The sequence below is a fragment of the Alnus glutinosa genome, chromosome 5 (assembly GCF_958979055.1).
Source record: "Alnus glutinosa chromosome 5, dhAlnGlut1.1, whole genome shotgun sequence".
Lineage (NCBI taxonomy): Eukaryota > Viridiplantae > Streptophyta > Magnoliopsida > Fagales > Betulaceae > Alnus > Alnus glutinosa.
The window spans coordinates 686929-712555 of record NC_084890.1 but is presented as its reverse complement, the minus strand read 5'-3'; the positions used below and the strand labels follow the sequence as shown (position 1 = coordinate 712555).

General features: G+C 33.7%; 2 protein-coding genes and 1 long non-coding RNA gene across 3 annotated transcripts; 1 reads left to right on the top strand and 2 right to left on the bottom strand.

Annotated features, from left to right (window-relative positions):
- Window positions 1-5026: 5026 nt before the first annotated feature.
- Window positions 5027-6187, bottom strand: LOC133868161 (F-box protein CPR1-like). Its single transcript, XM_062304984.1, has one exon. The coding sequence runs from the start codon at window positions 6185-6187 to the stop codon at window positions 5027-5029; it is 1161 nt and encodes a 386-aa protein (XP_062160968.1).
- A 14158-nt stretch (window positions 6188-20345) lies between these two features.
- LOC133869482 (uncharacterized) lies at window positions 20346-21944 on the bottom strand. The gene is made up of 2 exons (XR_009900456.1): window positions 21468-21944; window positions 20346-20613 (listed from the first exon to the last, which is right to left on the bottom strand). It is a non-coding gene; the product is annotated as an uncharacterized LOC133869482 (long non-coding RNA).
- A 2070-nt stretch (window positions 21945-24014) lies between these two features.
- On the top strand, window positions 24015-25048 carry LOC133868160 (uncharacterized). Its single transcript, XM_062304983.1, has 2 exons — window positions 24015-24778; window positions 24874-25048. The coding sequence occupies exons 1-2, from the start codon at window positions 24015-24017 to the stop codon at window positions 24887-24889; spliced, it is 780 nt and encodes a 259-aa protein (XP_062160967.1). The 3' UTR covers window positions 24890-25048.
- Window positions 25049-25627: the final 579 nt, after the last annotated feature.

Genomic DNA, 25627 nt, shown 5'->3' with positions numbered 1-25627 from the left:
GATGCCTTCCTGGCTGAAAAGCCAAATAAATAAAAACAAAACAAAACACCATAGCCCTAAAAGGACTAGAAGAAAACCAAAACAAGAAACTTAAATCACCATGGAAGGAGGGAAGCATGGCGCCTCCATCCTCCCCGAACACAAATCTCATTTTCCTCGCTCTCTCTCTACGCTCTCTCAAACCCTGGCGGCTAGGGTTAAATCCTACTGAAAACACTAACAATGATAATTATTGATAATCATACGGTCCTATGTATCAAATGATAATGTTTTTTTACTTTTTTTTTTATAACAATTCTTAACTAATAAGTATCATGTGATTTTGAATCTTAAAATGTGATATAACTTTTCTTTTCTTTTTTTTTTTTCTTTTTTTTTTTTTTTTAATTTTTTAGAAAAATACAATTTAACCTCCTAAACTACTAGTCATTCTACGGATAGTTCCCTGAACTATCAATGCTTGGACTCTGGCTTCTCAAATTATCAAAACCTTTGAAAAATACCTATTTTGGCAAAATATTCTCATATTATCCCTGCGATGTGTCATTTTTGAATTAAAACTAATAGAAATTAAATTAATTTTTTAAAAAAAAAAAAACTAAAAAACTAAAAATTTAAAACCAATTTTTTTGCTATATGACAAAAATTGTGTTATTAATTTTTTTTTAAAAAAAAATATAAAAAGAATGATTTTCTAAAATGATTAAATCTTTTTTTTTTTTTTTATAAAAAAAATGAGTTCATATTTTATTTTGAGAAAAGATAAAAATTAAAAAATTAAAAATTAAAATAAAATTTTAATCAACTGAGATTATTCTCAATTTATTTATTGATTTTTTTTGTTTTTTAATTTTTTAATTTTTGTTTTTAGTTTTTTTTTTTAATTTTTTTTAATTTTAAATTTAATTTGTACTTTTTTTTAATTGAAAAATGATAGGTGGCAAGGGTAATATGGGGATATTTCGTCAAATTGAGCATTTTTCAAAAGTTTTTGTAGTTTAGGGTCAGAATCCAAGCGTTGATAGTTTAGGAGGCTATCCATAGAATGTCTAGTAATTTGGAGGGGTTAAACTGTATTTTCTCTTCTTCTTCTTCTTTTTCTTTTTTTCTTTTTTTTCAAAAAAAATAAAATAGAATCTTAAGTAAGGTTTATTTAATATTGTATCTTAAAATATGAACTAATTCTTAGGTAAGGTGGCTTTTGGCAGATTCCAACGACTGGATAGTTGTCTTTTCCCCTTGATTTTATCTTTCCTCAGCATTCTTGGGCAGATCCGAGTTTGGGGAGGGGGAGGGGGGGTGTCCTTTGGAAGGAAGAAAACTCAAAAAGTATTCTCTTGTTTATTGGTTTTGTTTTTTTTTTTTTTTTTTTTTTATATATATATATATATAAAATCTGGTGTTTTCATGTTTAATATTTAATATTTGTTTAAATGATGTGTCAGAATTTTATTGGAGGCTACAAAATTTGAATTTTACAACACATTCAATGGGATCTCATATATAAAATGTTTTATGAATTATGAATCATATAATATCATCTGACTTATAACATTATTTTTGAAAAATATGATTTTTTGCCAACCTAAGACACAACTTCTGACCACCTTGCCCATGTGGTGGTCAACCCCTAGCTAGCTTTAGTTTTTTTTTTTTTTTTTTTAAATAAAAATAAATAAAAGTAAAAGTTATCATGTGTGCAAAGGTTTTTCTTAGGATGTCAATGTTGTTAAATAAATATATGAAATAGAGAATATAGGTGAAAGAGAGAGAGAACATAAGAGAAAGAGCGGAAATATATTAAAGACTACATTGTATTGAGTCTTGTTATTCGTATAACATATTACAAGAGACCTTTATATATAGAGAGACTATAAGTAGTGACCAATAAACCTCAAAGTATTTAAGGTAGGAAAGAAGACTAATTAAGGTAGGAAACAAATCATAATAGAAAAGACAATAATATATTTTAACATCCCTCCTCAAACTCAAGGTGAAAAATTCTGAAATATTAAGTTTGAAATTAGAAACCGGATTTAAATGCAGCCGAAGTATTCTATGGTTGGATCAAAATGATGCTGGCGAGAAAAGCTAAAAGTGATGGCTGGAGAATAGAGACTAGCCATTAATCCCATGAGGGGCCAAGCCGCAACTGACAATGATGGTCAGAGAACAGAAACTAACTATTAATCTTGTGAATGGTCAAACCACATTGTGCCAAAAGACTAAAGGAGACGGTCAGAGAACGGAGAATATCTGTTAATCCAATGAGAGGTCAAACCGCAACTTACAATGATAGTCAGAAACAGAAATTAGCCGTTAATCCTGTGAAGGGCCTAACCATATTATGCCAAGTTTCACCAATGAATTGAGCCACAGATCACAACAAAATAGGCAAACAAAAAACCAAAAGAGGTTGGAGAGTGGTGGCAGGCAGCGGAGGACGGCGGCTGCTGGCGGCCGACAGCAGATGGTGGTAGTTGCTGGTGGCAGTGAATGCTTGGTCCTTGAATTGGGCTGAGAATGGAGCCTAATACGCAATTGGGCCACAAATAGACCAAAACCCATGGACCATTGAATATGGTCTGAACCAAAATTAAGTGAACCAAGTCTAACCCGCTGGGCCGGGTTGACAAATGTGGATCGGTTAGAAATGTCTGGAGGAACCGGGTCTAACCCGTGAGTTCGGGTTGACAAGTGTGGGCCGGTTGGTTTGGTGATATGGAATGAAAAGACCTGTGTCTAACCTGGTTCAACGGGCTGACGAATTTGGACTGGGTCGGAAGTGCTGACGTGGCGGTGGTGCTGCAGGACTGCTAGGGCTGACGTGCACCCCTGAGAGATTGACATTTGTCAACTAGAAGGGAGAGTAGATCTGGCGTGTGTTATACACGTGCCTCACCGGCGGAATCCAATGTGTAGAGGACTTAGGAGGCGAGTGGTAGAGCGTTGAATCTTGTCCTAGGGAGATCTTTTCAGAATTCAAATCGATGGCGGAAGATCCACAGTACGGCGGCTTGAGCGAGGCAAACAAATCACGAGGGGGAGCATGGAGCAAAGATCCAGAGACTTCAAGCAGCGCGTGATGGCGTGTGGATGCTCTGATAGAGACATTATGGATATCGCTAGAATTCTCGGCGGCGGATCTACACAGTGGTACTGCAACCGGGATGATTGGTGGACTGAAGCGGCAGCAGGTTGCGTGGCAGAACTGGTTGCGCTTGGAGTCGTGAACTTGAGGTCCAAAACTTTGAACAGCGCGTGGTAGTGCATGAGGGGTCCGATGGAGACGTTGGGACGGTCCTAGACAGCTCTGCGTCTGATCTACGGGTTGGTGCTATCACGGAGGGAATTAGCCTTGTTGGAGGCGCATGGCACCAGGAGCAGAAAGTTGGCGTGGTGCATGGAGGCGCGTGTGGCTGTCCTTGACGACAGATCTTCCCCAAATCATGAGATCTAGACCTTGCAGACCTGATTCCTGCGATGAAGGCATAGAAGGGACTGACATCAATTTTAAAGATGTGAAGCGTCGTGCGGATGACTAGAATTATGAGACAATCGCAGAACACATGAAGGACGCCTGGAAACATCAATGTCATTTATTGAAGGCCTCAAGAAAGTGGCTCTGATATCCCGTTAAAATAAATATATGAAATAGAGAATATATGTGAAAGAGAAGAGAACGGAAGAGAAATAGCGAAAATATATTAAAGACTACATTGTGTTGAATCTTGTTATTCGTATAACATATTACAAGAGACCTTTATATATAGAAAGACTATGAGTAATGACCAAGAAACCCTAAAATATTTAAGGTAGGAAATAAATCATATTAGGAAAGATAATAATATATTTTAACAAATGTATCATATCTCATAGTCATATCCATCGTTCCCAAAGGATAATTCAATTGGCTCGGGACCACGATTCATGAAGCAAAGATCACTAGTTCAAATCCCCCTCCCCCCTCTTGTGTGGCCAAGTCCAAAAAAAAGAATAATAATAAAAATAAAATAAAAATAAAAAAAATCTTATCCATCTATATAATAAGTGTATATCATATGGCACAATATTATATTATTATATGATTATATATTCATTATATTGTATGAATAATATGATTGAGATATTAAGTATATGAATTGTCAATTGTCATTAGATCATATAATTAACAGATTAAATATTGCTTCTATTTACTTTTACTATTTAATATAAATATAATCAATTATTTATTACTACTCAATATTTATTTGGTAATTGTTATTTGTTACTTATAGGTTACGTACACACATACACACGAGTCAAGCTTTAATAAACAAGTTGATCCTTATACGAGCGAGTTCTCAATCATTTACTAATTCGGGTCAAGTTTATACAAGTTTGTATATATTGTTTAATATTCAAGCCAAGTTATCATCTGTCTTAGTCTCTAGCCTAAGCAACTTGCGACAGATTTTTTTTTTTTTAATTTTTTTGGTTGTTTTAATTTGTCTCACATCACATACACAAAAACTGTCATGATAATATTTGTTGAGAAGATTAAATAAAACTCATAAAAATAAGAAAATGTATACTATTAACTCTTTTCCTTCCGGAGACAAGAAAATGAGTGTATGAATACTAATTACTAAATGATACCAAGAAAGACTTACAAAAAAAAAATGATACCAAGAAAGACAAAACAACTCCAAATTATAGATATAGAAATTGGTAATACATGACCCCGGCAAAAAAATTAATTCAACTGAATACTCAATTCAAAAAAGAAAAAGAAAAAGAAACCCATGACTAGCACATCCTCTTAAAACATGCGCACCAAGATCATCTGACTAGGCCATCATGCCACAATTAATATATATATATATATATATATATATATATATATATATATATATATATACTTGTGCGCCTCCTTATTGAACATGGTAGCTAGAATAAAACCTTGGCACATTTTATTTTACCTTGCCATCCTTATTGAACATGGTAGAGTAAAACCTTGGCACATTTTTTTTTTACCTTGCCATCCTTATTGAAGATAATTGTCGCTAGTAGCATCGAGAAGAAGGACTGTGCTTCCCACACAAGTGTATGGTAGAAAGAGACCGTTGGGCATATTCTGAATCTCAACAATCCTGCGTGTCTTGTTTTTTATGTCATACCAATAGAGTTCCACGCATTTATTATCTACAAGTTCTGCCGTAAGAACCTCTTTGCCTTCATGCGAGAACACTAAGGGTGGCAAGTTGGAAAAAGCTGGTTGCACCCAATAAAGCAGTGTCCAACTACTGCTTACCCCGTACTCCTTCATCATCCAAACTTCACATATATCCAGAAAAACTGCACAGAGCCATCCTCCCAAGTCCACCAAATAGACACGTCCTCTGATAAAAGAATTAACGGGAAATGCATGCACTCGAAATTTTTCAGTGCTGAGATCAAATGCGACATGCTCCTTTTTTAAGTCCGTTGTCCGATGAGTAGCCACCCAATGGAAAGCACCGTTAGAGAAAATGGCCGGGCCCGATAAAGAATACGGTTCCTCAATAGGCCATTCTTCTTCCACTATTCTCCAAGAGTTTTCTCTCAGACTGTATATGTCAAGAGAATAAACTCTTCTTCCATCCCCTACACACTCAAGCCTAGCCTGTTGATGGAAGTTCAAAAACCTTAAAACCTTGTAGTCGTCGTTGACCCAGTCGTATCCAAATGCTAAGTAATCAGAACTAAGCTTTTCAGCCTTTTCTCTAGGCATAGAGGGTAATTTCTTGTATTTTCTGATTAATGGGTTCCATATCACAAACTCATCGACGCCAACATCATAGTTTCTGATGCAAACCAGGCCATTGCAAGAGTCTACAATCTCCGTGGATTTTAAGTGGTGCAGTGGCTGTTTGATCTTCATGGCCTCGCCGAACCGATCATCGATGGAAAAGTTGACCAAGTGAAAATAACGTGGCTTGTCGGCCACTAAAATGAGGGTGCGTTCTCTAGAGCGATTGAGATGCAACTTGATGAAATATGAGTCGTTGATTATGAGGGCGAACCATGACTTCGAAACGTACAAAAAACGAACCAGAGACTTGACGGGTAGTAGGGAAAGTATCTCGATGATGAGCTCTAGCGGGAGAGTCGTCCTCTTTTGTTGAGCGAATTCCTTGTTCTTCTTTTGGTATATATGACCCTTCATCCTTTTAGAGTGAGTTCTGAAGTGAAGTGTTTCAATGGGTTTTGCATGCTATGGAATATGGGTGACGGCTGCCGAGGTTAAGGTGGTATATATATATATATGGTAGTCTATATGATAGAAGTTCCCCAAATCCAAAAAGGTGTTGTTATATATGTTTAGTATCTTTAAGAGTACGTAATTAATAACCATAATCAGTGCCGAGAATCAAATCAGTTGAATCCTTGCAAAGAATCAATGGCAATCTCAGCTGTACGTCCATGATTAGTGCAATCGCCGCGTGATTCTCTCGATTGATGTAAGTTTCCTGCTATAGTTGATTTGGGTTGATTCTCATTGATACTTGTAATCTTTGATTGATTGATTGAAATTGATCTATAAATATAAATAAAAAGATTTTCTTCTTTACCAATGCATTACCGATATTTGTCTAGGATTTTCATTGGTGCAGTTAATAATGCAACGGGCCTATTGTCTAAAACGTAGAAGGAAAGAGAACTGAGTTTAAGGGAGTTAATAATTAATGCAAAGTAATTCCTCATTGTGAAAATGTGTATTTATTATGTAGAAGCTGCTAGTGTCTGATAAGGGCTAAAATTTATGACTTCGGTTTTGTTTTTATATATGTATAAACTGGAAATTAATGACGTCGTCGGTTTTCGTCTCCTTTGAATCGAATCGGTTAGCTTGCATTTATTTACTTTAAAAGCTAAATGATTTCTGGATGGACCGGCCGGTGAGTATAATTCTTCTTAGCTCCAATAGCTCTTCTCTAGTCGAGTATTGGGTTGCGTCACGGACTTTTAAGTATTATAATAGAGAGTAAGAGGGGAGCTCGATAAACGATGATTTTTGTGAATTTTAACTAAAATATACCTAAACCTTACTTTTAGGAGCCAATCATTCTCAATTCATTAGCTTTTTGTAACTTTGCCAAAGTATCTAAACAAAAAGTTAAAAATACAATCCATTGAATTATGTAAATAAAAGTTAAAATACATTTTTTCTTAAATCTGTAAATAATGCAACTATACATGTAGCGTTGCCATGTTCATATATCTATCTCCTCCTCTTCTTCTTCTTCTTCTTCTTCTTTTTTCCCCTTTTTTTTTTTTTTTTTTTTTGTATTGTTTATCTTTACCTTCTATGCTTTTTTTTTTTCTTTCTTTCTTTCTTTCTTTTCCCTCCACGTCCTACATGCAACAACAGTTGATTGTTTTTTTTTTTTTTTTTTTTTTAAAGTGCAGTTGATTGGTTTAGGTCAACTAATTTTGGTTACATAGAAATGTTATATTATGATAGGGTCAATCCTTAATGACGGTTAGAAAAATGATCGTTTAAAAATTATTGTATTAGGAAAATAATAAATTTAACAAAACCATTGTTAAAAGACGGTTGTTTGAGAAAAAATGACCATAAAAAATTTGCATTAGAAAAATGACCGTTTTAACAAAACGACCGTTGACAAATATGACCAAATATGACCGTTTAAAAGGAAGAGATAAAAAAAAAACGATAATGAAAAAGTAAAAAAGAAGAATTGGCAGAAATTTCCTACAAACCGGTTTGTATGATATTTTATACACCCACATATAAGAGTGACATGTGTCCTTTAAACATGTGAGACTCACACGTTTTTTCTATTAATGCTATTAAAATGGCATGTGAGAAGCACAACAATGTGTTTCGTACATACCAAATGACACATGTCAATATTATATATATGTGGGTTATATGAAATTTTCTACAAACCGGTTGTAGAAAATTTCTGTCCAAGAAGAATATAGAGTAAGAATAGATAACCAGTTAGTATGGTGCATTTTAAAATTTATTAACTAAATTAAATAAAGTGAGTTTTACTTAGCTATTTTAGATTGATATATATGTAAGCCAAACAGCTTTCAATGTATACTGGGACGATGAATAGAGTGCATCTAGAAGAAGAAGAAGATGAAGAAGAAGATAAAGATAAAGATAGGATTTAGGATTTCCAAACAGCTTTCAATGTATACTGGGACGATGAATAGAGTGCATCTACGGGTCAATGTGGGGACGATAGGGCAGTAAACCTGAATTCAAGTTGACCCAAGAATTCCAACACTGGACAGTAAATCCCAGAATTTGGCACAGGTCGGTTACCGTAAGGGCAAATTTCCATCCTGGAAAGAGCTGGTGACCAGGTCTAATTATAGGCACAGGAAGCTGGATGCATGAGAATCTGGGATCTCTAAAGCCTCATTTGGTTCACAAAATGTTTATTCAATTAGGAAAATGAATAACCATTCTTGAGAATAGATGAAAATAAAATGGAATAATTATTCTTATTTTTTTATTTGATTGTAACGGTAGAATAGACCATAGCATATGTATTCTTTTATTTGGAACAGTGCAATACATTGATGAATAGAATCATATTATAATCAAATTTCCTAAAACAAATATAATTTATATTCTTAAGGACATTCTTTTCTTTATTTTGGAAACATAAACAGTCATATTATGATTTTTTTTTTTTTTCATATACAATTACGCTACACAATCAGATTCAGAGGGGGAGAGAGAGAGAGAGAGAAGCAGAGGAAAAAGAGAGAACTCGTCGTTGCCGGGGGAGGGAGGCCAACTTCCTTCCCCCCCGGCTTTGGTCTTGTCCCTTAGTTCTCTTGGACTAAGGTTTTTGTTTCCTCTTGAGTTTTTCTCAGTGGAGGCTAGCTTTCTCCCAGCCATTAAGGCTGTGGAGCTATTGTTCCCCTAGCCTTGTTAGGCTATGGTGGCTTGTATCTGTGTTTTTTCTTTATTCTTTCTTTTGTTCATAGCAGGAAGGCTCAAATCTAGGTGTTCCAGCTTGGGAGTGTGGCAGGTTTCGTGTTTTTTAACGGAGGTTTTGGCCGGTTTGTTCAAAATTTCTTCTTCAACTTTGGAACCAGATCTACACACCTCTGGTGCTTATTTCAAGACACGCCCCCCCCCCCCCCCCCCCCAGCCGTGTTCATCGTCGTCATCCGCTCCAACCGCTGGAAGCTCAGGCCACGTTGGTAATCGGTTCCCGGCGCGTGGCCGGCACACGCCCAGAGAGTCTTTTGCTCTTTGGCGCGCGTGTTGGCCACACTCCGCCTTTTCTGGTCGTGCACGGTGTTGGATGGGGTCTACGGTGGTCGATCTACTGCTGGGTGGTACCGGTGACGGTGCATGTCCCCCACGCGCCGCCGTCTCCGGCGGAATCCGCCACTGTCTCACTGCCGGCAGCTGTTTTGGGTTTTCTCTGTTTTCTTTGTACATTCCTATGTGTCTACTATGGTTCACAGTTTGTCTATTTGTAATGCACAAATGTTCATTGGCTTATTTGGTGTCTGGGGTAGACTAGGCCAGTCCTCTTATGTTGTTTGTATGGGCTTTATCTGTAAAGAGATGATTTATTTGGTGTTCTTGTAATATTTGTGTATTGTATTTAGACAACTGCTTCAAGTCAGACTTGTTTCTAACTTAAGGTTTAGGGGAGTTTTGTACCTCTATCCTTGTACTCGCCCTTGGGGCGTTCAGTAATATATGATAGCACATGCTATCTTGTTCGAAAAAATTACGCTACAAAATGATTTATAAGAAAAGAAAAAAAAAAACACACACACACACAATCATCATATCACTATCATAAAAGAATAAAAAGAAAAAAAAAAATAGATCATCTGCAAAGCCCTTTTTATTTTATTCTTTTTTATTTGTTTTCTAGCAACAAACATTCGTTTTTTGCTTATAAAGTAAAATGATTTATAAGAAAAAAAAAAAAAAAAACATAATCATCATATCACCATCACAAAAAAAAAAATAGATCATCTGCAAAACCCTTTTTATTTTATTCTTTTTTATTTGTTTTACAGCAATAGACATTCGTTCTTTGCTTACAAAGTTTTTCCCAAGCCTCCGCAAGGCAATTGGAGTCCCCCCCGATATCAAGAGGTACTCGTTTTCCTATGTCTAAGTGCATTCTGTAGGCTACATCACAAGGGAAAAAAGAAAAAGAAAAAAGAGTAACCCACAACAAATTAAGTTGGGTTGAGAAACAAAGAGAGGGGGATGAGAATATAATTGCAGAGATTGAGAGAGATACTGATGATGCATTTGAGTGTTGAATTTTTGTAATCAGAATTAAATCCTTATTTTGTTTGCAAATTTTGAGGTTTGACTTTTTAGAAAAAGTTGAACAAAATATGATTTATTTTTTAAAAAAGAAGAATCAGAATTATATTTTATTTTCAAAATTTCATATCCAAACACACCATGAGTTGAAAAACAGAGAGAGATGGATAAAAGACTTGGGTGTTGAGAGGGTTGGAGATTTTGGGGAAAAGACGAATTTTAGTTATTCCTCTTCCTAAGGAAATAACTATTCTGTGGGAATAATTATTCCCTTAAATATAACCAAACAAATGAATAGTCATTCTGTAGGAATAACTATTCCTTACATGGGTCTGATCCGCGAACTAAACAAGGCTGAATAACTATTCCTTACATGGGTCTGATCCGCAAACTAAACAAGGCTTAATTGTGCTTGATTGATTGTATAGCGGGCAACAAAAGCCCACAACCACAATTGAATAGAAGTAGTTATATACGGAAGGAGCATTGAACTTGCAATTGGCAGCATAGTCTTAGAGCACTAGCAGCAGATTCCCAACTATTTTCCCTATATTTAGGAAACAAAACTACTTTTTGCTTCCCTATAAAAAAATACCCCACAATAGATTCCCTTACATTTCTCTATATCAATTAAATATTATTTTTTTACTCTTATTTTCTACTTTTTCTCTCTTTCCTACTTTTTCTCTCTTCCCTATATCAATTAATTATACTTCTTTTATATTAAAATAATACATAGGGAATGAATAGTAGACATGTATACATTGGGAATCACTATTCATTCCTAACCCCCTCATCTAAATATAGGGCATCTGCTGTGGGGTTTTTTTTTTATTTTTTCATGAAATTTTCCCTAAATATAGGGAAGGGAACCAATATAGGGTAACTGCTACTAGTGCTCTTATGACTCAGTTGGAATGAACAAGCCCAACCCAATTGCGCATCAAATATAATATGGGCTTCACAAGTTGGACGGATAAAATCCACTAGCCTGGCCTGAACCGTTCTCTAATATTTACATACACCAGGAGCAAATGTGACCAAATTGATTCAATGTGGTGTATTTGGGCTCTCCCCCCAACTCTTTTCAAATTTTATATTTATCTTTTTATGAGTAAATAACCTTGAGCTCAAATGGTACTCTCTTCCTTTATAGCAATTAAAAAGCAAAAGAGAGGTGTTATCCTAGCTACAGGGGTGGAGCCGGCATTTAAAATTTGGGGGACTAATTTTTTATTTTTTTTAAAAAAATTAGGGATAAAATTTAATTTTTTTTAAGGAAAGCCTTAGGGCTTTCGCCGGGGGGGGGGGGGGGAGCTCTGTCCTACCTAGTTAGTACGTGCATGGTATATAAGAGAGAACTCTAATGTCATATAAATACTGAATTTTTTTTTTTTTATTTTTCAAATAAATTATTGCTTTTGTTTTGCTGATGGACAAGGCATTGGTGAAAATCAATTTTATATTGATTAGTTATGTCGTTTATATTAAATGACGTGACAATATATATTAATAGATCTATGAAACTTGAACCATAAGAAAATTTTCTCAATTTCAAGACAAAGTTGATCTTGATCATTTCTCTTTATGTTTCACAAAAGTCGAGTCTTTCGAGTGGGAATACGTCCACATCTTCAAAATCATTTATCATATATACTTGTTTTCTACTCAAATAATCTGCATAGTAATTTAGAAGATAACCTATATCCATTGCAAATACAAGCCAGTTGTGCACAATATGTTTTTATTTCAGTGGAGGATTTTTTTGATCTGAAGCTTAGATCATAACACACATATATAAATATATGTGAATGCTAGAGGCATGTAAATGATTAAACCTTCATAGTTTGTGTGTGTCCTAAAACTTAAAATTTAGGGCATGATGCCTGGATCTTATTGTACGTGGCATCTGCCATTTCACTGGTTGAAGCCCACCCCATGTGAAGAGGTGTTGTGAAGTTGTTGTACCGGTGTTTTGTAGGAATCGATCCTCATTTCCAAATGTGTTGTGTGAATACCTCTATATTTTGTCAGAATGCTTTACGAAATTCTATTCCAAATGTCAGGTATTGTTCACAATCGTTCAATCTCATGCTTTATAAGTATGTTGTGTTGTTGATGGAGTGTGAGTGTCAAAGTAAAGACGTGTAGTTGGGGCAAGCCCGTATGGGATCACTGATGATCAGCTTCACAAATCAGCTTTTGTAGGAAATAAATATTTACGAGACACTCACCTTCTTTTTTTTCATTTTTTTTTAAAAAAAAAAAAAAAAACAAGTTGTCATGTTTCACCTATAGCCAAACAGTATTTCATGCTATTTGACACACAGGATTTAAGAAATAGGAGTTATTTTTTAAAATTGAAAAGTTACAAAGTAAATATCACTTCGAACTGAAATTTTTTACAAAAAAATGTTGTATTTTGCTTGATGAATTGAATAAACTAGCATTATATTGGCTTTATATACAGAAGATGAATCTGTCCCTCTTTCTTTACAGTACGTTGTATTTTTTTAACTGTCATTTTTGTCAAACGTTCTTTTTTTCTTTCATTTTTTTTTCATACGGACATTTTTTACAATGGTCGCTTTTTTAAAACGGTCATTTTTTAACGCAATAACTTTTTTAAACAGTAATTTATCTAACTGTTATTAAGAATCACTATTATTGTGCACCCTGCTGTATAAAGAAATGCAATTTTTGAACTATTTATACTATAGTGAGTCTAGTGACCAAGTTTGATTAAAACAAATATAATCAATGAAATTGACAAAGAGCTGTAAATGCTAATACGATTTAATTTAATTTAATTTTTTTCAAAGAAGTAAAAAATACATATTAATTAATTAAATATAATCACATGCAACTATGAAAGAAGAGAGAAAAAAATAAAGGAAATCACCACTTTGATCAAGGAAATCCATCAATACATCAATATACATCTCAGTCTCTCAAATTCCCTCGAAAGCTAATTATTAGTTAAGTTATATAGGATTCTCTTGTTAATACTCATGATTTTCATCATGGCCACAACCAATTTGCTAGCTGTATTTTCATTTGGCTTTCACCTTCGATGTCTTTATCCAGAGTAGTGAGGTGCTAGTATTTGTTTGTATGCATTATGTTTTTTCCTTGATTTCCATGTATTTTTCATTTTTTTTTTTTCATTTTTTCTTTTCTAGTTTTTATCCTTGTAATGAATGGTAGTAATGTTTGTTATACGTAGTTTGGTTTTATGTGCATCGAAATCGAAACCGGTTTGGGATTTTTTTGGCCTTTAAAATTGTAGGTTAACTTTAAAAATTACGGGTTTTAAAATCAAAAAATCAATTTTTCAAAACACAATTATTAAACGACTATTTTTTTTGGGATTTGATTTAAAATATCACTTTTAATTTTATTTATGAATCGTAATCTCAATCGTATTCATAACTCTCTTCTTATATGTAAATTCAAATTATCACTCAATATGTAAAATATGAAACTAAAATGAAGAGTATATTATAGAGTTGGTACGAACATAGAACCACTTAGGGTCTGTTATGAGTTTGCAATTTCAAAAAATACGATTTAAAATTAACTATTTTAAAATGTGCAATTTAAAAAAGTAATTTTTAAAAACGCAACACAGCGTTTGGCTCGTAAATTAGCATTTTAAAAAAAATACCCCCTTACTTGATATTTGAAAAAAGCAAAATTTTTTAAAAACGAAATTTCCAAACGATTCATTTTTTTACGATTTAGCTTAAAATAACATTTTTTATATATGAAATAGTAATTTCAAACGCACCCTTAATTACTATATTTAATCACTAACTAGTGTCAGCTGGAGCCTTAGGCAGATTAGGAGACTGCCTAAGTCCCCCAATTGAGAGATATAAAGCGACAAGTTTAAGTGAGATCATTTTTTTAATATTTAAATATTAATTATATTATATTTTTTTATTTAATTTGTCAATTAGAGCACTTTTTTTTTTAAATTTTATTTTATAACTTATATTATAAAATGACTTATCACTTGATTTAAAGACATAAAATAAGAAGATTTTTTTTAAAAAAAAAATAAAGAGAAAAATGGAAATAAGTCATATAACTATTAATTAAAATTGATTTGTAATAGAACGTAATGCGAAAACAAATTGTTCAACATTGAAAATTGGTGTAATTCTATTTATTATGCACAACGTAAATAATAATAATTTATGTAATTTGAAGATTTGTTATATTTTTCTAAATATTCAGTACAAATAAACTTTTGAGATTAAGGGCTTAATTAAAAACTATTTATTAATTTTTTTCCCATATTAGAGTCACTTTATTGGTAGAAAAAAGTAGAAAGAGAAATGCTGGAGTTTAAATTTTTCTTCTAAAATTGGATTTTCAAATGAGTTTTCACTTTTAATTGATTCACGTTTCATTTTTATTTTATTGCGATTATAAATTATATTTAGGTAATTTTTTATTTATTAATTTTAGCTTTTGACGTAGTATAAATAATGTTTAGGCCCCTTCAATAAATAAAAGAAAAAAAGAAAAAAGAAATATGTTTAGGCATGTGAATACGGAAAATGATTTGTAGGGGAGAGACAACAGTCTTCATCGCTCTCTTTTTATTTTTTTAATAAAAAAATTAAAATTTGTCTTTTGATGTAAATTTTTATTTTTTTTATTAAAGAAAGCAAAAAGAGGGTGATGGGACGGTTCCCCATGTATCAACCCTCTGTAAATACAATTACCCATCGCTGCAGTAATGGCTGAGTACGGAAGATGCGTTACAGAAGAGGAGAAAGAAGATGGCGTGTACAGTAACCTTCCTTCTGCCTGGGGCCTGTGATATTTAGTATTTGCACTGTGCTGACGGGGAGAGAGATATGAAACAGCGGGCTTAATTTATTGCACTGTTCAAACCAACCGAGAGTCTCTTGAATATAGACGGTACAAAACTGACAGTCATTTTTATGATGGGTCATCCATATTTGACTTTGCCCATGAAAAGTAAACACCCGAGAACCAGAACAGTAATGAAAGACAGCACACTGTACTTCAGGCGCGTTTGGTGGGATTATTAATGCGAGGTGTCCACAGATCAGTGGATAGTAAATGAACGATACAATTCATCCTTGATTTATACAAGGAGTTGATTGCCAACATGGCCCTATGGCCCCTATCGGTTACGCGAGCCACATGTGTTAAATGATAATCTCAAGCTAAAGCTATTCATCTGCCAATGCCATGTAGATGTAGTCCTAAACACCTGGAACACGCCACTTCCAACGTCTCTTTCCTTTCTCATCTCAGCGGATTTCTTTTTTATGCTTTTGTGATTTTTTCTGCAGCTTCGTAATTAGTTGCGGATTTCTTGTCAAAGGCACTGCCGGCCAGTCCATGTGCTGAGCTTCCACGAGCAAGCACGCTTGTTGTACGTAAAATGGAACTCCATCTTATCACACACCTCATTTTCTTTCTTCCTCTTTTAGCCTCTGTTCATCTTCAACCCCGAGTCATATTAGTTTTCAATTAAGGTAATGCGTTTCATTTCTTCCTCCTTTTTTTTTTTTTTTTTTTTTTTTTTTTTTTTTTCTTTTCTATTTTTCTTTTAATGTGTTGATTCCAGATTTCACCCATTTCAATCGCACCCTCTGATCGAGGCACTGCCAGAAGCACGCTAAAGAGAAATTCCAGCCATCTTTGATCCAATCGTTACCTGAGAACAATAAATAAAAGGTGACATGATGGAACTTCTATTTATTGTCTCAGGTATATACATTACATACACAAACATATAATATATATATATATATATATATATATGAGAAATGTTAAAATATTTCTTGATGTTTTTCTAATGATTTTTTGAAATGGCATAAATATAATTAAAAAATTATATTTATATATTTTTAGATGGCATAGATATAATTTTTTAATAAAAAAATTTTATGTATGCTATTTTAAGAGTATACTAAAAAATGAGAATATCATGATGCTATAGCATTCCTCATATAAATATATATATATATATATATATATATATATATATATATATATATATATATATATATAAAAGTAAAAGGTGATTAATTTGATATAAAATAGAAAAAAATTTGTATTATAGTAAGTTTTTTATTTAAATAATAAAAGAAATTATTGATGTGATTTAAAAAAAAAAAAAGATAAAAGTATTTTCAGTTGATGATTTTTTGAGATAGGTGATTAATCGGGGGCCGAAAAAGGCTTGCGTGTATCAGATTCTTCTTTCCACATCTTCCAAGAACAATAAATAAAGAAGTGTGACATCCTGCTGCTCTCTTCATAGTCATCAACTCATCAACGCAGGTTCCTTTCTTCCTACTTCTTCGGGCCGATCTCGAATTCGACCCCTTGAGTTATCAGTTTCCAAATGAAGGAAATGATGCTTATTTTTCGCCAAAAGCTTTGTAAACTGCTCGTCTCCGCTTTCTCTCATAATCTTATGGCCTTAAGGAATCGTCTGCTACTCCCGCCCCCTATATAAAGGTGTTGTTCGGCAAGAATATGAACAGAACATAATAATTTTTTTACTGTTTATGTATTTTTTATTTATTTTTAATAAAAAAATATTTTTATTTTTATTTTACTTTTTATATCACATTAATAATTTTTTATTATTATTTAAATAAAAAAAATCATTACAATACAAAATTTTTACACTTTTTTATACAAATTCTTTTTACTTTATATTATATCATCAATTTTTATTAATTTCAAAATTAACAACCCACTACTTTAATTTTTATATTAAAATTAATCATTTTAAATTGTGAGATTTAAAAAAGTGATTTTTAAAAACACAATTAAGTGTTTGGCTCGCAAATTAACTTTTAAAATTTTGCGCTTTAAAAAATTCCCCCCATAGATATTTGAACAAGCAATTTTTTTTTTAAAATGCAATTTTTAAACGTTTCATTTTTTGCGATTTAGTTTAGGAAAATACTTTTTGTTTACGAAATCGTAATCTCAAACGCACCCTTAAATACTATATCAGATCTCTAACTAGTGTTAGCCGGAGCTTTTGGCAGATTATGTGATTACTTAAGGCCCCCAATTAAGAAATATTAATAGATATTTATTTCAAAATAAATAAATAAATTAGGCTTTAATTACTATCGATATAGTTTAATAAAACCCTCAAATTATGATAAAAATAAAATAAAGAAAAGCATTAACAGAATGTATTAGGATTTATTTCAGATAGATTTCGTTGATAAACATTTTGGGTAATGAATTTTTTGAAAAATATTGGTATATATCAACTCTCCTATACATGAGTTTCACACTAAATTTATCTTTGTATGTACATGATATATATATATATATATATATATATATATATATATAACACGTCACAAACATTTTATAACAAATTTTCCTATCAAGGAAAAGCCTAGAAGAGAATGAAGACAAAGAATTACAAAAACATGTAGCAAGCAACGCTACTAAAACATTTGCTAAATTAAGGTAACAGTCCATAATTAGTAACTAAAAGTGTATAACTAATTTTTAAGTCATATTTTTTAAATCAAAAAATTTCTAATAAATTGGACAAGTTATTTTTTGTTTTACAGCTGGTTGGTAAAGAATAGTTACTGCAACATGTGCCGGGCAGTGGGCCTGGCGAACCTGATAGAGCGTAGAAGCGTGGATTGAGATCCACGGCAATTTCTCAAAATTGCCGTGGTAGTTTTTTTGCTATTTTAGGCCGTTAGATGCATCTAACGGCCTAAAACATGCCACTTACTAAAAAGTAGGTGGCCTCGAAAATGCAGCAAAATTTCACTTTCCCTCCCAAGTTCCACACGTTTGCTGAGAACCCAGACAAAAAAAAAAAAATCAAAAAGCGTCTTCTTGGCTTCTTCTTCCCTTTTCTTGTCCCTTTTCAGCTTCCTTCTCACCTTTCTTATCATTTTTACTCAAAACCCACAACCCATTTCAACATTTGAATCTCTGCAGCTTCAACGTCGACGATTAATTTCACCTTCTATTAGTCCCTTTGTTATTTTTTCAGATATTTTCTCAAAAAAAAAAAAAAACCAAAAATGAATTTCGGACAAAGCTTCTGCAACTGCACCAATCAGCTATTTCACTCCAGAAAATTTATGCCTTGAGGTATTATTTCTGGTATTTGCTTTGTTGTGTTATTTTTGAAGCTATCAACTGAGAATAAGGACAATGCAGAAACTTGTTTAAGTTGTTTCTTCTATATTTACTGTTCCCGTATCATGAAATCTTCTCCAGTTGGCTCGTTTAAGTTGTTTGTCTACTATTCACGTCTATATTTCTGCATTTTTTTTTTTTTCTATTCAAATATGGGAAAAAAGGGGGAAAGGGGAACGTCTATATTTCTGCATTATTATTTGTGCTTTGTTCCGTCACTTTTCTTTTGTTAGTAATTAAAAGTTTGATTTTTTTTTTCCTAGAACTAAGTGTCTTTTTTTGCATTATGGTTCTGTCACTTTTCTTTTGTTGCTAATCAAAAGTTCAATTTTTTTTTTTTGGTGGAACTAAGTTAATTTGAGATCGGTTCATTGTTTACTGCTCATGTCTGTTTTTATGCACTATTTGTGATTTGGTTCTGTCCTTTTCTTTCGTTACTAATTAAAAAGTTTGATTTTTTTTTTTAGCTGGAACTAATTGTCTATTTTTCTACATAATTTGTGCTTTGTTCCGTCATTTTTCATTTGATACTAATTAAAAGTTTGTTTTTTTTTTTGCTGGAACTATGTTAATTTTTAGAACTAAGAATTAATTTTTTTAATGGGTTATTTGTTAATGACAGGATTATATTTTTATGCCAAAAAAATAATGGATAACCTTACAAGCGATTCCTTGCAAAATATGAAACCGGTTTCATTGAATATCTACTGGTACACTTGCATTATTTTACTATTCTAAAAAATTAAAATGTATTTCTACATTTTTTATGTGAATATTGTGATTACGTAGGTACCATATGATAAAAGTTCACTGCCCGCATCTTCTCTAAGTATCAAAGAATGGGTACATTAGTCAGGTAAGCTCATACTTGAATCAAATAATACTTTTTATATTAGGTTGACAAGTTAAATGTTATATTTTTTTTAGGTAACTGATGGATTCAATTTTACAACACCTCTTGCTGATACAACAAATATAAATACGAATTTCAGGAATTATCTTGGTAAGTAACAAACTTATGAATGGAAAGAAATTTTTTAGCACTTTATTATTGATTTGAAAATTAACTTCAATTTTTAAAATATGTTCAGGACATTGATTTTTTTATCGTCACTTGGAAACATTTCGAAGGACCATTATGTTGGTGTGAGTTTGGAGGAGGTTGGTGTTGTTTGGAGGAGGACCTAATATTGTTAAGTTTGAAAGATCATTTTGTGTAATTTTAGTATCTTTCTTATTTTGTGTAACTTATCTATATAACAGAAGATAAGGAGCCACAACTGCCTATGTTGATTCAAAACTGTTTGATCAATTGTAGATGAATATGTTGATCGATTGTAGATGAATGAAAAACTTTGCATCATTATGTTATTTTAGCTTGTTTACCAATTTATAGCCTTTTGGCATAACTCGTAAATGAGAAGTTCAGATAACAACATCCAGTAAGCTTGTTACAACTAATACCCTAAGCTGCACTAAACCAAATGCTCGTAAGCTAGAATTGAAAATTATGGAGGAGAAACATGCTTCTGATGGGTTAAATGTAAAAGATGTCTTCACCGTGTAGACAATATTAAAAATGCACTTTTTCTTGCACATTGAAAAAATAATAGAATTACTGCAAAACAGCTCTTTCTTTGTAAATGCAATTTGTATTATTATGATCGGCTCTTCCTTTGTAAATGTGATTTGTATCATTATGAAGGGATCTTCCTTTGTAAATGTTGTTTGTATCATTATGTTTGAAATTGATTTGGTGTCGTAGGTTTGATCCATACCCTGATAGGTTATTCATTATTGTGATCGTATGGTAACTAAAAATGGAATTGAGACAATGGAATAGTAAAAATGAAAATAAATTTGGATGAAAATAAGACTACACTTCGAGTAGGCCTTCACCACATAGAAGTTGTTTGATTAAATTACTCAATGAACTGTTGAATTCCATAGGCCTAAATAATTTACTACTTCTGGCTAAACAGAATACAAACCAAACATGAAAGGGCTGCAACAGCATTAAACCAGCAACTTCTTGCAATTTCCACCTTGCAGAGACGCAGACGCATTCTCCCTCGCAGCAAACTTTAGGAGTCAATTTTTTGCCAGCCCTAACAAAATACAATTTAAATGATATGATGTTGGCAGTGGAATAAAAAGAGAATCCCATGAGAAATTAAGATATGGGAGCACCCAAACAGTAAAATCAACCACACGGTTTGGGGCAAAATTATCAGCATACAAACATGCAGTACTTTTAATCTGAACAATATAATTCCAAAGGTTTGAGGCAACTTTTTTTTTTTAAAAAAAAAAAAAGAAAGTAAAGATGAGTAATTGCAAGTCTGTAAGGCCATTTATGCAGAGAAAAATTGCAAAACTAGTAACAAAAAATAATTCACCAATCTCAATCACCAGAAAAATGTTAAAAGTATTATTGTGTCCATAAGTGCATTCTTTGGTTGCAGAGGAAACAATTTAAAGAAAAAAGAACAAATTGATTGTCCTTTTCATGATCATAGTGTGTTCTGAACAAACGACATCTGATTACAATACATGCAACTCAAATATAACAGAACAGGAGAAACCCAATTCACATTTGAGAAGAAAAGCCCAATTTACCGGAATTAAACAAATAATTTGAAATCAACCTAAACCAATCAAACCCAGTGACACAAAAAGAAAACCTATCATTTACACAACTCCCCGTTAACCATTCAGATCATCAAAAGCGCTACAAGACGAATAATAGAAAAATAACCCAAATGAGAACCCAAAAAAATTCCTAAATTTAAACCAAACCCAGTTCAAATCCAACCAAACAAAACAACCCCAATAGCTCAAATCACAAAACCCACAAAGTACTACCCCACAAAACAAAAGTTACAACCTATTGACCCAGATGACATTAGCACCTTCCTAGAACGAGAAAGCTTAGAGAGAGAGAGAAGAGAGAGGCACATACGTCTAGAGAGCAACCGACGGTGGCCGCTTCATGTCCTCCACCCCCACCGCTCCAGGCGAGTCCAGATCTGGAACTGGGGGCTCCGGAGCCTCGAGAAAATCGCGGTACTAGGAGGTTGAGGAAATCGCCGGGCAAAGGTACAGGTATCAGGCGACTTCTTCCGACTTTTTTCCGGCAAAAGTATCATCCCCAAATTTTCTGCCTAAAACCTTACCTCCATGGTCAAGCGACTTTGTCTGGAGAAGGGAGAATGGGTCAGGAGAAAGAGAGGAGAAAGGAGAATGGGTAAGAAAAAAAATAAAAGAATCAGGAGAAGAATGAGAGAGAGACGCAGACTGAGGTTTGGGGGAAGGAGAAGATGTCTTTTGGTTTGACGCGGATCGATGAGGTGGCTCCTTAATAGCCGTTATTTTAAATGAACTTAAATAAACGGCTTAGATGGGAGAAATTGTGGCTGGGCAATTTTTTGAGATTGCCGGGGATCTCGATCCAAGCGTACACTTCCTCTTGTTTGGAACAAAGTAATGATGTTATTCTTTCCCCCAGTAATGATACGCCAGCTGTGTGGCGATAGGATAGGAACCAGCTATGATTCTGATGTTTACGGCTGCGATCAGTGCTCTGAAGTACTTTTTTTTTTTTTTTTTTTTTAATAAAAAATATAAATAATAATAATAATAATAAGCTGTAATGCAGGCCCAATTACTTGTTCTCATTGAAAGCGATCAGGTCCAATGATCGTTCAAAGCATTGGTCTACCATTTACCAACAAACGAAAAGAAGTTCTGGACGGCTGTGATTCAATTTAGAAAATTTGATCGGACAACAACCTCGATTAGTGTTGCCGTAGACAGTGAAAGCTCAATACAAGATTTGACCTTACCTGCTCATAAATAAATAGGTTAACTCGGACTCGAGGAAATTTGTCATTAGATTTTTGAAAAAATTACATCATTCGTCTGTATGTTTCACATAAATTACGAATTGTTATTTGTCATATTAAAATTAATTAAAAAATTCTTTTAATTAGTCTAATTTTTAAATCGGTTTTAAAGTCAAATTTTGTTAAAAGTTTTGACAATTTTTATTAAGCGCCGCCACGTCATTACCAATAAAATAATAATAATATTGATCTTAATAAAAAAAATATAAATATATAAAACTTAAATTTTTTTTAAAAAAAAATTAAAATAATAATTTTTTAAGTTTTATAGATTTTTATTTTTTGTTAAGATCAACATGTATTGCAATTTTATTGGCCATAACATTGCGCTTAACAGAATATATGAAATTTTTTAAAGGAATTTGACTATCCGTGTGATTTGTAAATTTACAAATACTACATGAATTTTTGAGTTAATTTTAATACTGCAATAAGTAATTTATAATTTAAACTAACCAGACAAACAATGCAATTTTCTCTAAATTTGTAAAGTTCACTCCAACTTCCTTTAATTGATTTTATAAGCTATATTTTTATATCATTATTATATATTTTGTTGATGCGGTGGTGTACGTAGATATATATATTTTTTTTCAATAAAATGATGGCTTGAAGAAAAAAAGTAGTTAAACTAAAAAAAGAAAGAAAGAGGAAATATGGTAAGATAAATCGTAGAATCGCAATTCGCAATTTCTCCATTCTGAGATGTTTCATATTCACATAAGCGCAATTCGCCTCAACGGTTGCAATATATACTCTAGGTTTTTATTTGGGTCGGCGCCTTAAATAGATAATAAGCATATATTAAATCAAATCATAAAGTCGATTAAAAAAACCGGGGGGGGGGGGGGGGGTTCACGAAGTTGGTGACGCCACTGGCCATTGATGCGTTAAAAACAAATCAATTTCCTTCGGCAAAACAAATTGTTTGAAGTGTATGAATCAAAGCCTGGTAGTTTCTGAATCAGCTATCGAGACTTTGTACACAGTCTAGTCTCTAGCCTAATCGACTTGTGGCATCATTTTTATTTTTTTTTTGTAGTTTCTGACTTTCTGTCATAAATCACTTACTTACTTTTTGCCTTGGACCACTTTAGCAGCATGGAACATCCTTTACATTTTTTGACCGGTTCATTACCGCGCTTTTCCTTCTCTTTCTCTCTTTTCAATCCGCTGCTGACACGCGTCCCTCTAACTTGACCCTGGCCTGATTCGCAGTGAGTCATATGCAACATTTGACGGTCAAAAAGCATTGGTCACGAAACACCCCTTTCACTCCGTTTCAATGTCATACTGATCAAGCACTGCAGTCTGCAGCCCATGTGGAAGAAGCACGCTTAATGTAAATGCTCGTCACACAGGTCATCTTCTTTGTTCTTCTTCCGGCATCTGCTCATTTTCATCCCCAGAGTAATCAGTTTCCAATGGAGGAAATGAGTTTTAATTTTTACAATGATTCTGAAAAATGCTCCTCCACTCCAGATCGATGGCCTGCATGCGATCACGTTATGCCTCCTGCCCCTCTATATAAAGAGGGCAATCTCTTTTCTTTTTTGCACCTTCACCTTTCTAGTTATATCTCATTTCCTTGACCCATTACTACCATGGCTAACTGGTCACCCCTGTTCGACAAAGTTATATCTGCTAAGGACATCAGAGAGAGAACCATTACTACGTATAGGAGAGAGGAGTATCGGTTGTTTGCGGACTCCATTCCCGCTGAACTTTGCAACATTCCCCCTCCGTTTCTTATTAGTATCAATACGAGTGTAATGTTCAGAGATGTTGTTTATGAACCGTGCGTTTTAGAATATTCTCGGAGTGTAGATCGCGGCAAGTTTGTGCTCCACCTCTCCAGTGATTTAAATCTTACGCCTGATCGCAGGCTTGATGCCTCTTTCAGGTGGATTGGCACCCACCTTCGAATAAGGTTGGAGCCGGCTGTTAGCCCCCAGGCTCTGCTGGATTTAAATCGGGAGGTCATGGAGTTTCAGGAGCTCACGGAGAAACCTATCAGCAGGGACGACACTACTTACAAACAGTTCCGTTTACCACAAATGGATGTGCGGCCGTTCTATAATATCTGTCCAGACGAGGTGAAGGCAGCTATTGATCATGGCGCGGCTTTTTCGGTTCAAATTTTCCCTCCCGGCAAGGATGAAAGTTTCGGGGCTGATATGTTATTCGAGAAAGGATTCTCGAGCAGCCTGGAGTATTGCACCGTTACAATCATTCTAAACAATTACCTGTCCAATAGCGAAAATGCTGATGCATTTATTGCTGGAAAGATCCTTAAGGTTTGGTACCGGGAGGCGTCTAAGAAACTGAAGCTGGCGTTCACTGCAACGCGGACAGACATTGAGCTCCTGTTACGTATCATTTTCTTTCTTTTAATTTTTTTTTTTGGTTTAGTCAACTATTATTTTATTTATTTTCTAACTCCCTTTTTGTTTGTCTCTGCAGCCCGCTTCTAATATAAACAAAATCCAGCAGAATACGGCGCCGGGCTGCAGTCGAAATGATTTATTTGTTTTTGTAATTTTTATTATAGTCGGAATGACTGTGAGACACTTTATATTTTTATGTGGTGGTTAATCTTGTGACTGTTAAACACTTGCTATTTTTGTGGGGCTTTGAATCTGGCTATGTTTAAGTAATTAGGACGTTTAATATTTTGTTGAATTTTTATTTCTGGGAGTGGACCTGTGTTATCTCATTTTTCTTTTTTTTCTTTTTTTTCTCGTGCTAAATTATTAGGAGTATTTTCTTCTTTGGAAAGAAGAGGTTTATCTGTTTTGCAGATCACCGCTAGTCAAGTTTTGCAGGCTTGCAGCGATGCGTCAAGGTGTTACTGTGAAGGAGGAATCGCAAAGGCTTGAAGTAGCACAAAGAAATGAATCAAAAGTGAAGGAAGCGTGAAGATTTCGGAACAAAAGAATAGAAACAGCAAGCCCTAATCAGTAGCTGTGTAGTCAAGCATTGGGCAAGTTCGGTCGCAATTAAGTGAAGGACAGCTTGGCAGAAGACCGGTTGAAGATTGAAACACAGTGTTATTGTAGTACAGACGCACCGTTTTGAATAACAGACTCATGTTTGGTTATTTCATATATGGTTATTGTAGTTCAAAGTACAAACGCACGTTTTGTAATAAGTAGAATAAGGCTTGTAAAATCTCATCCACCCAAACTATTGGGCCTGGTATCCAATATCAGAATCC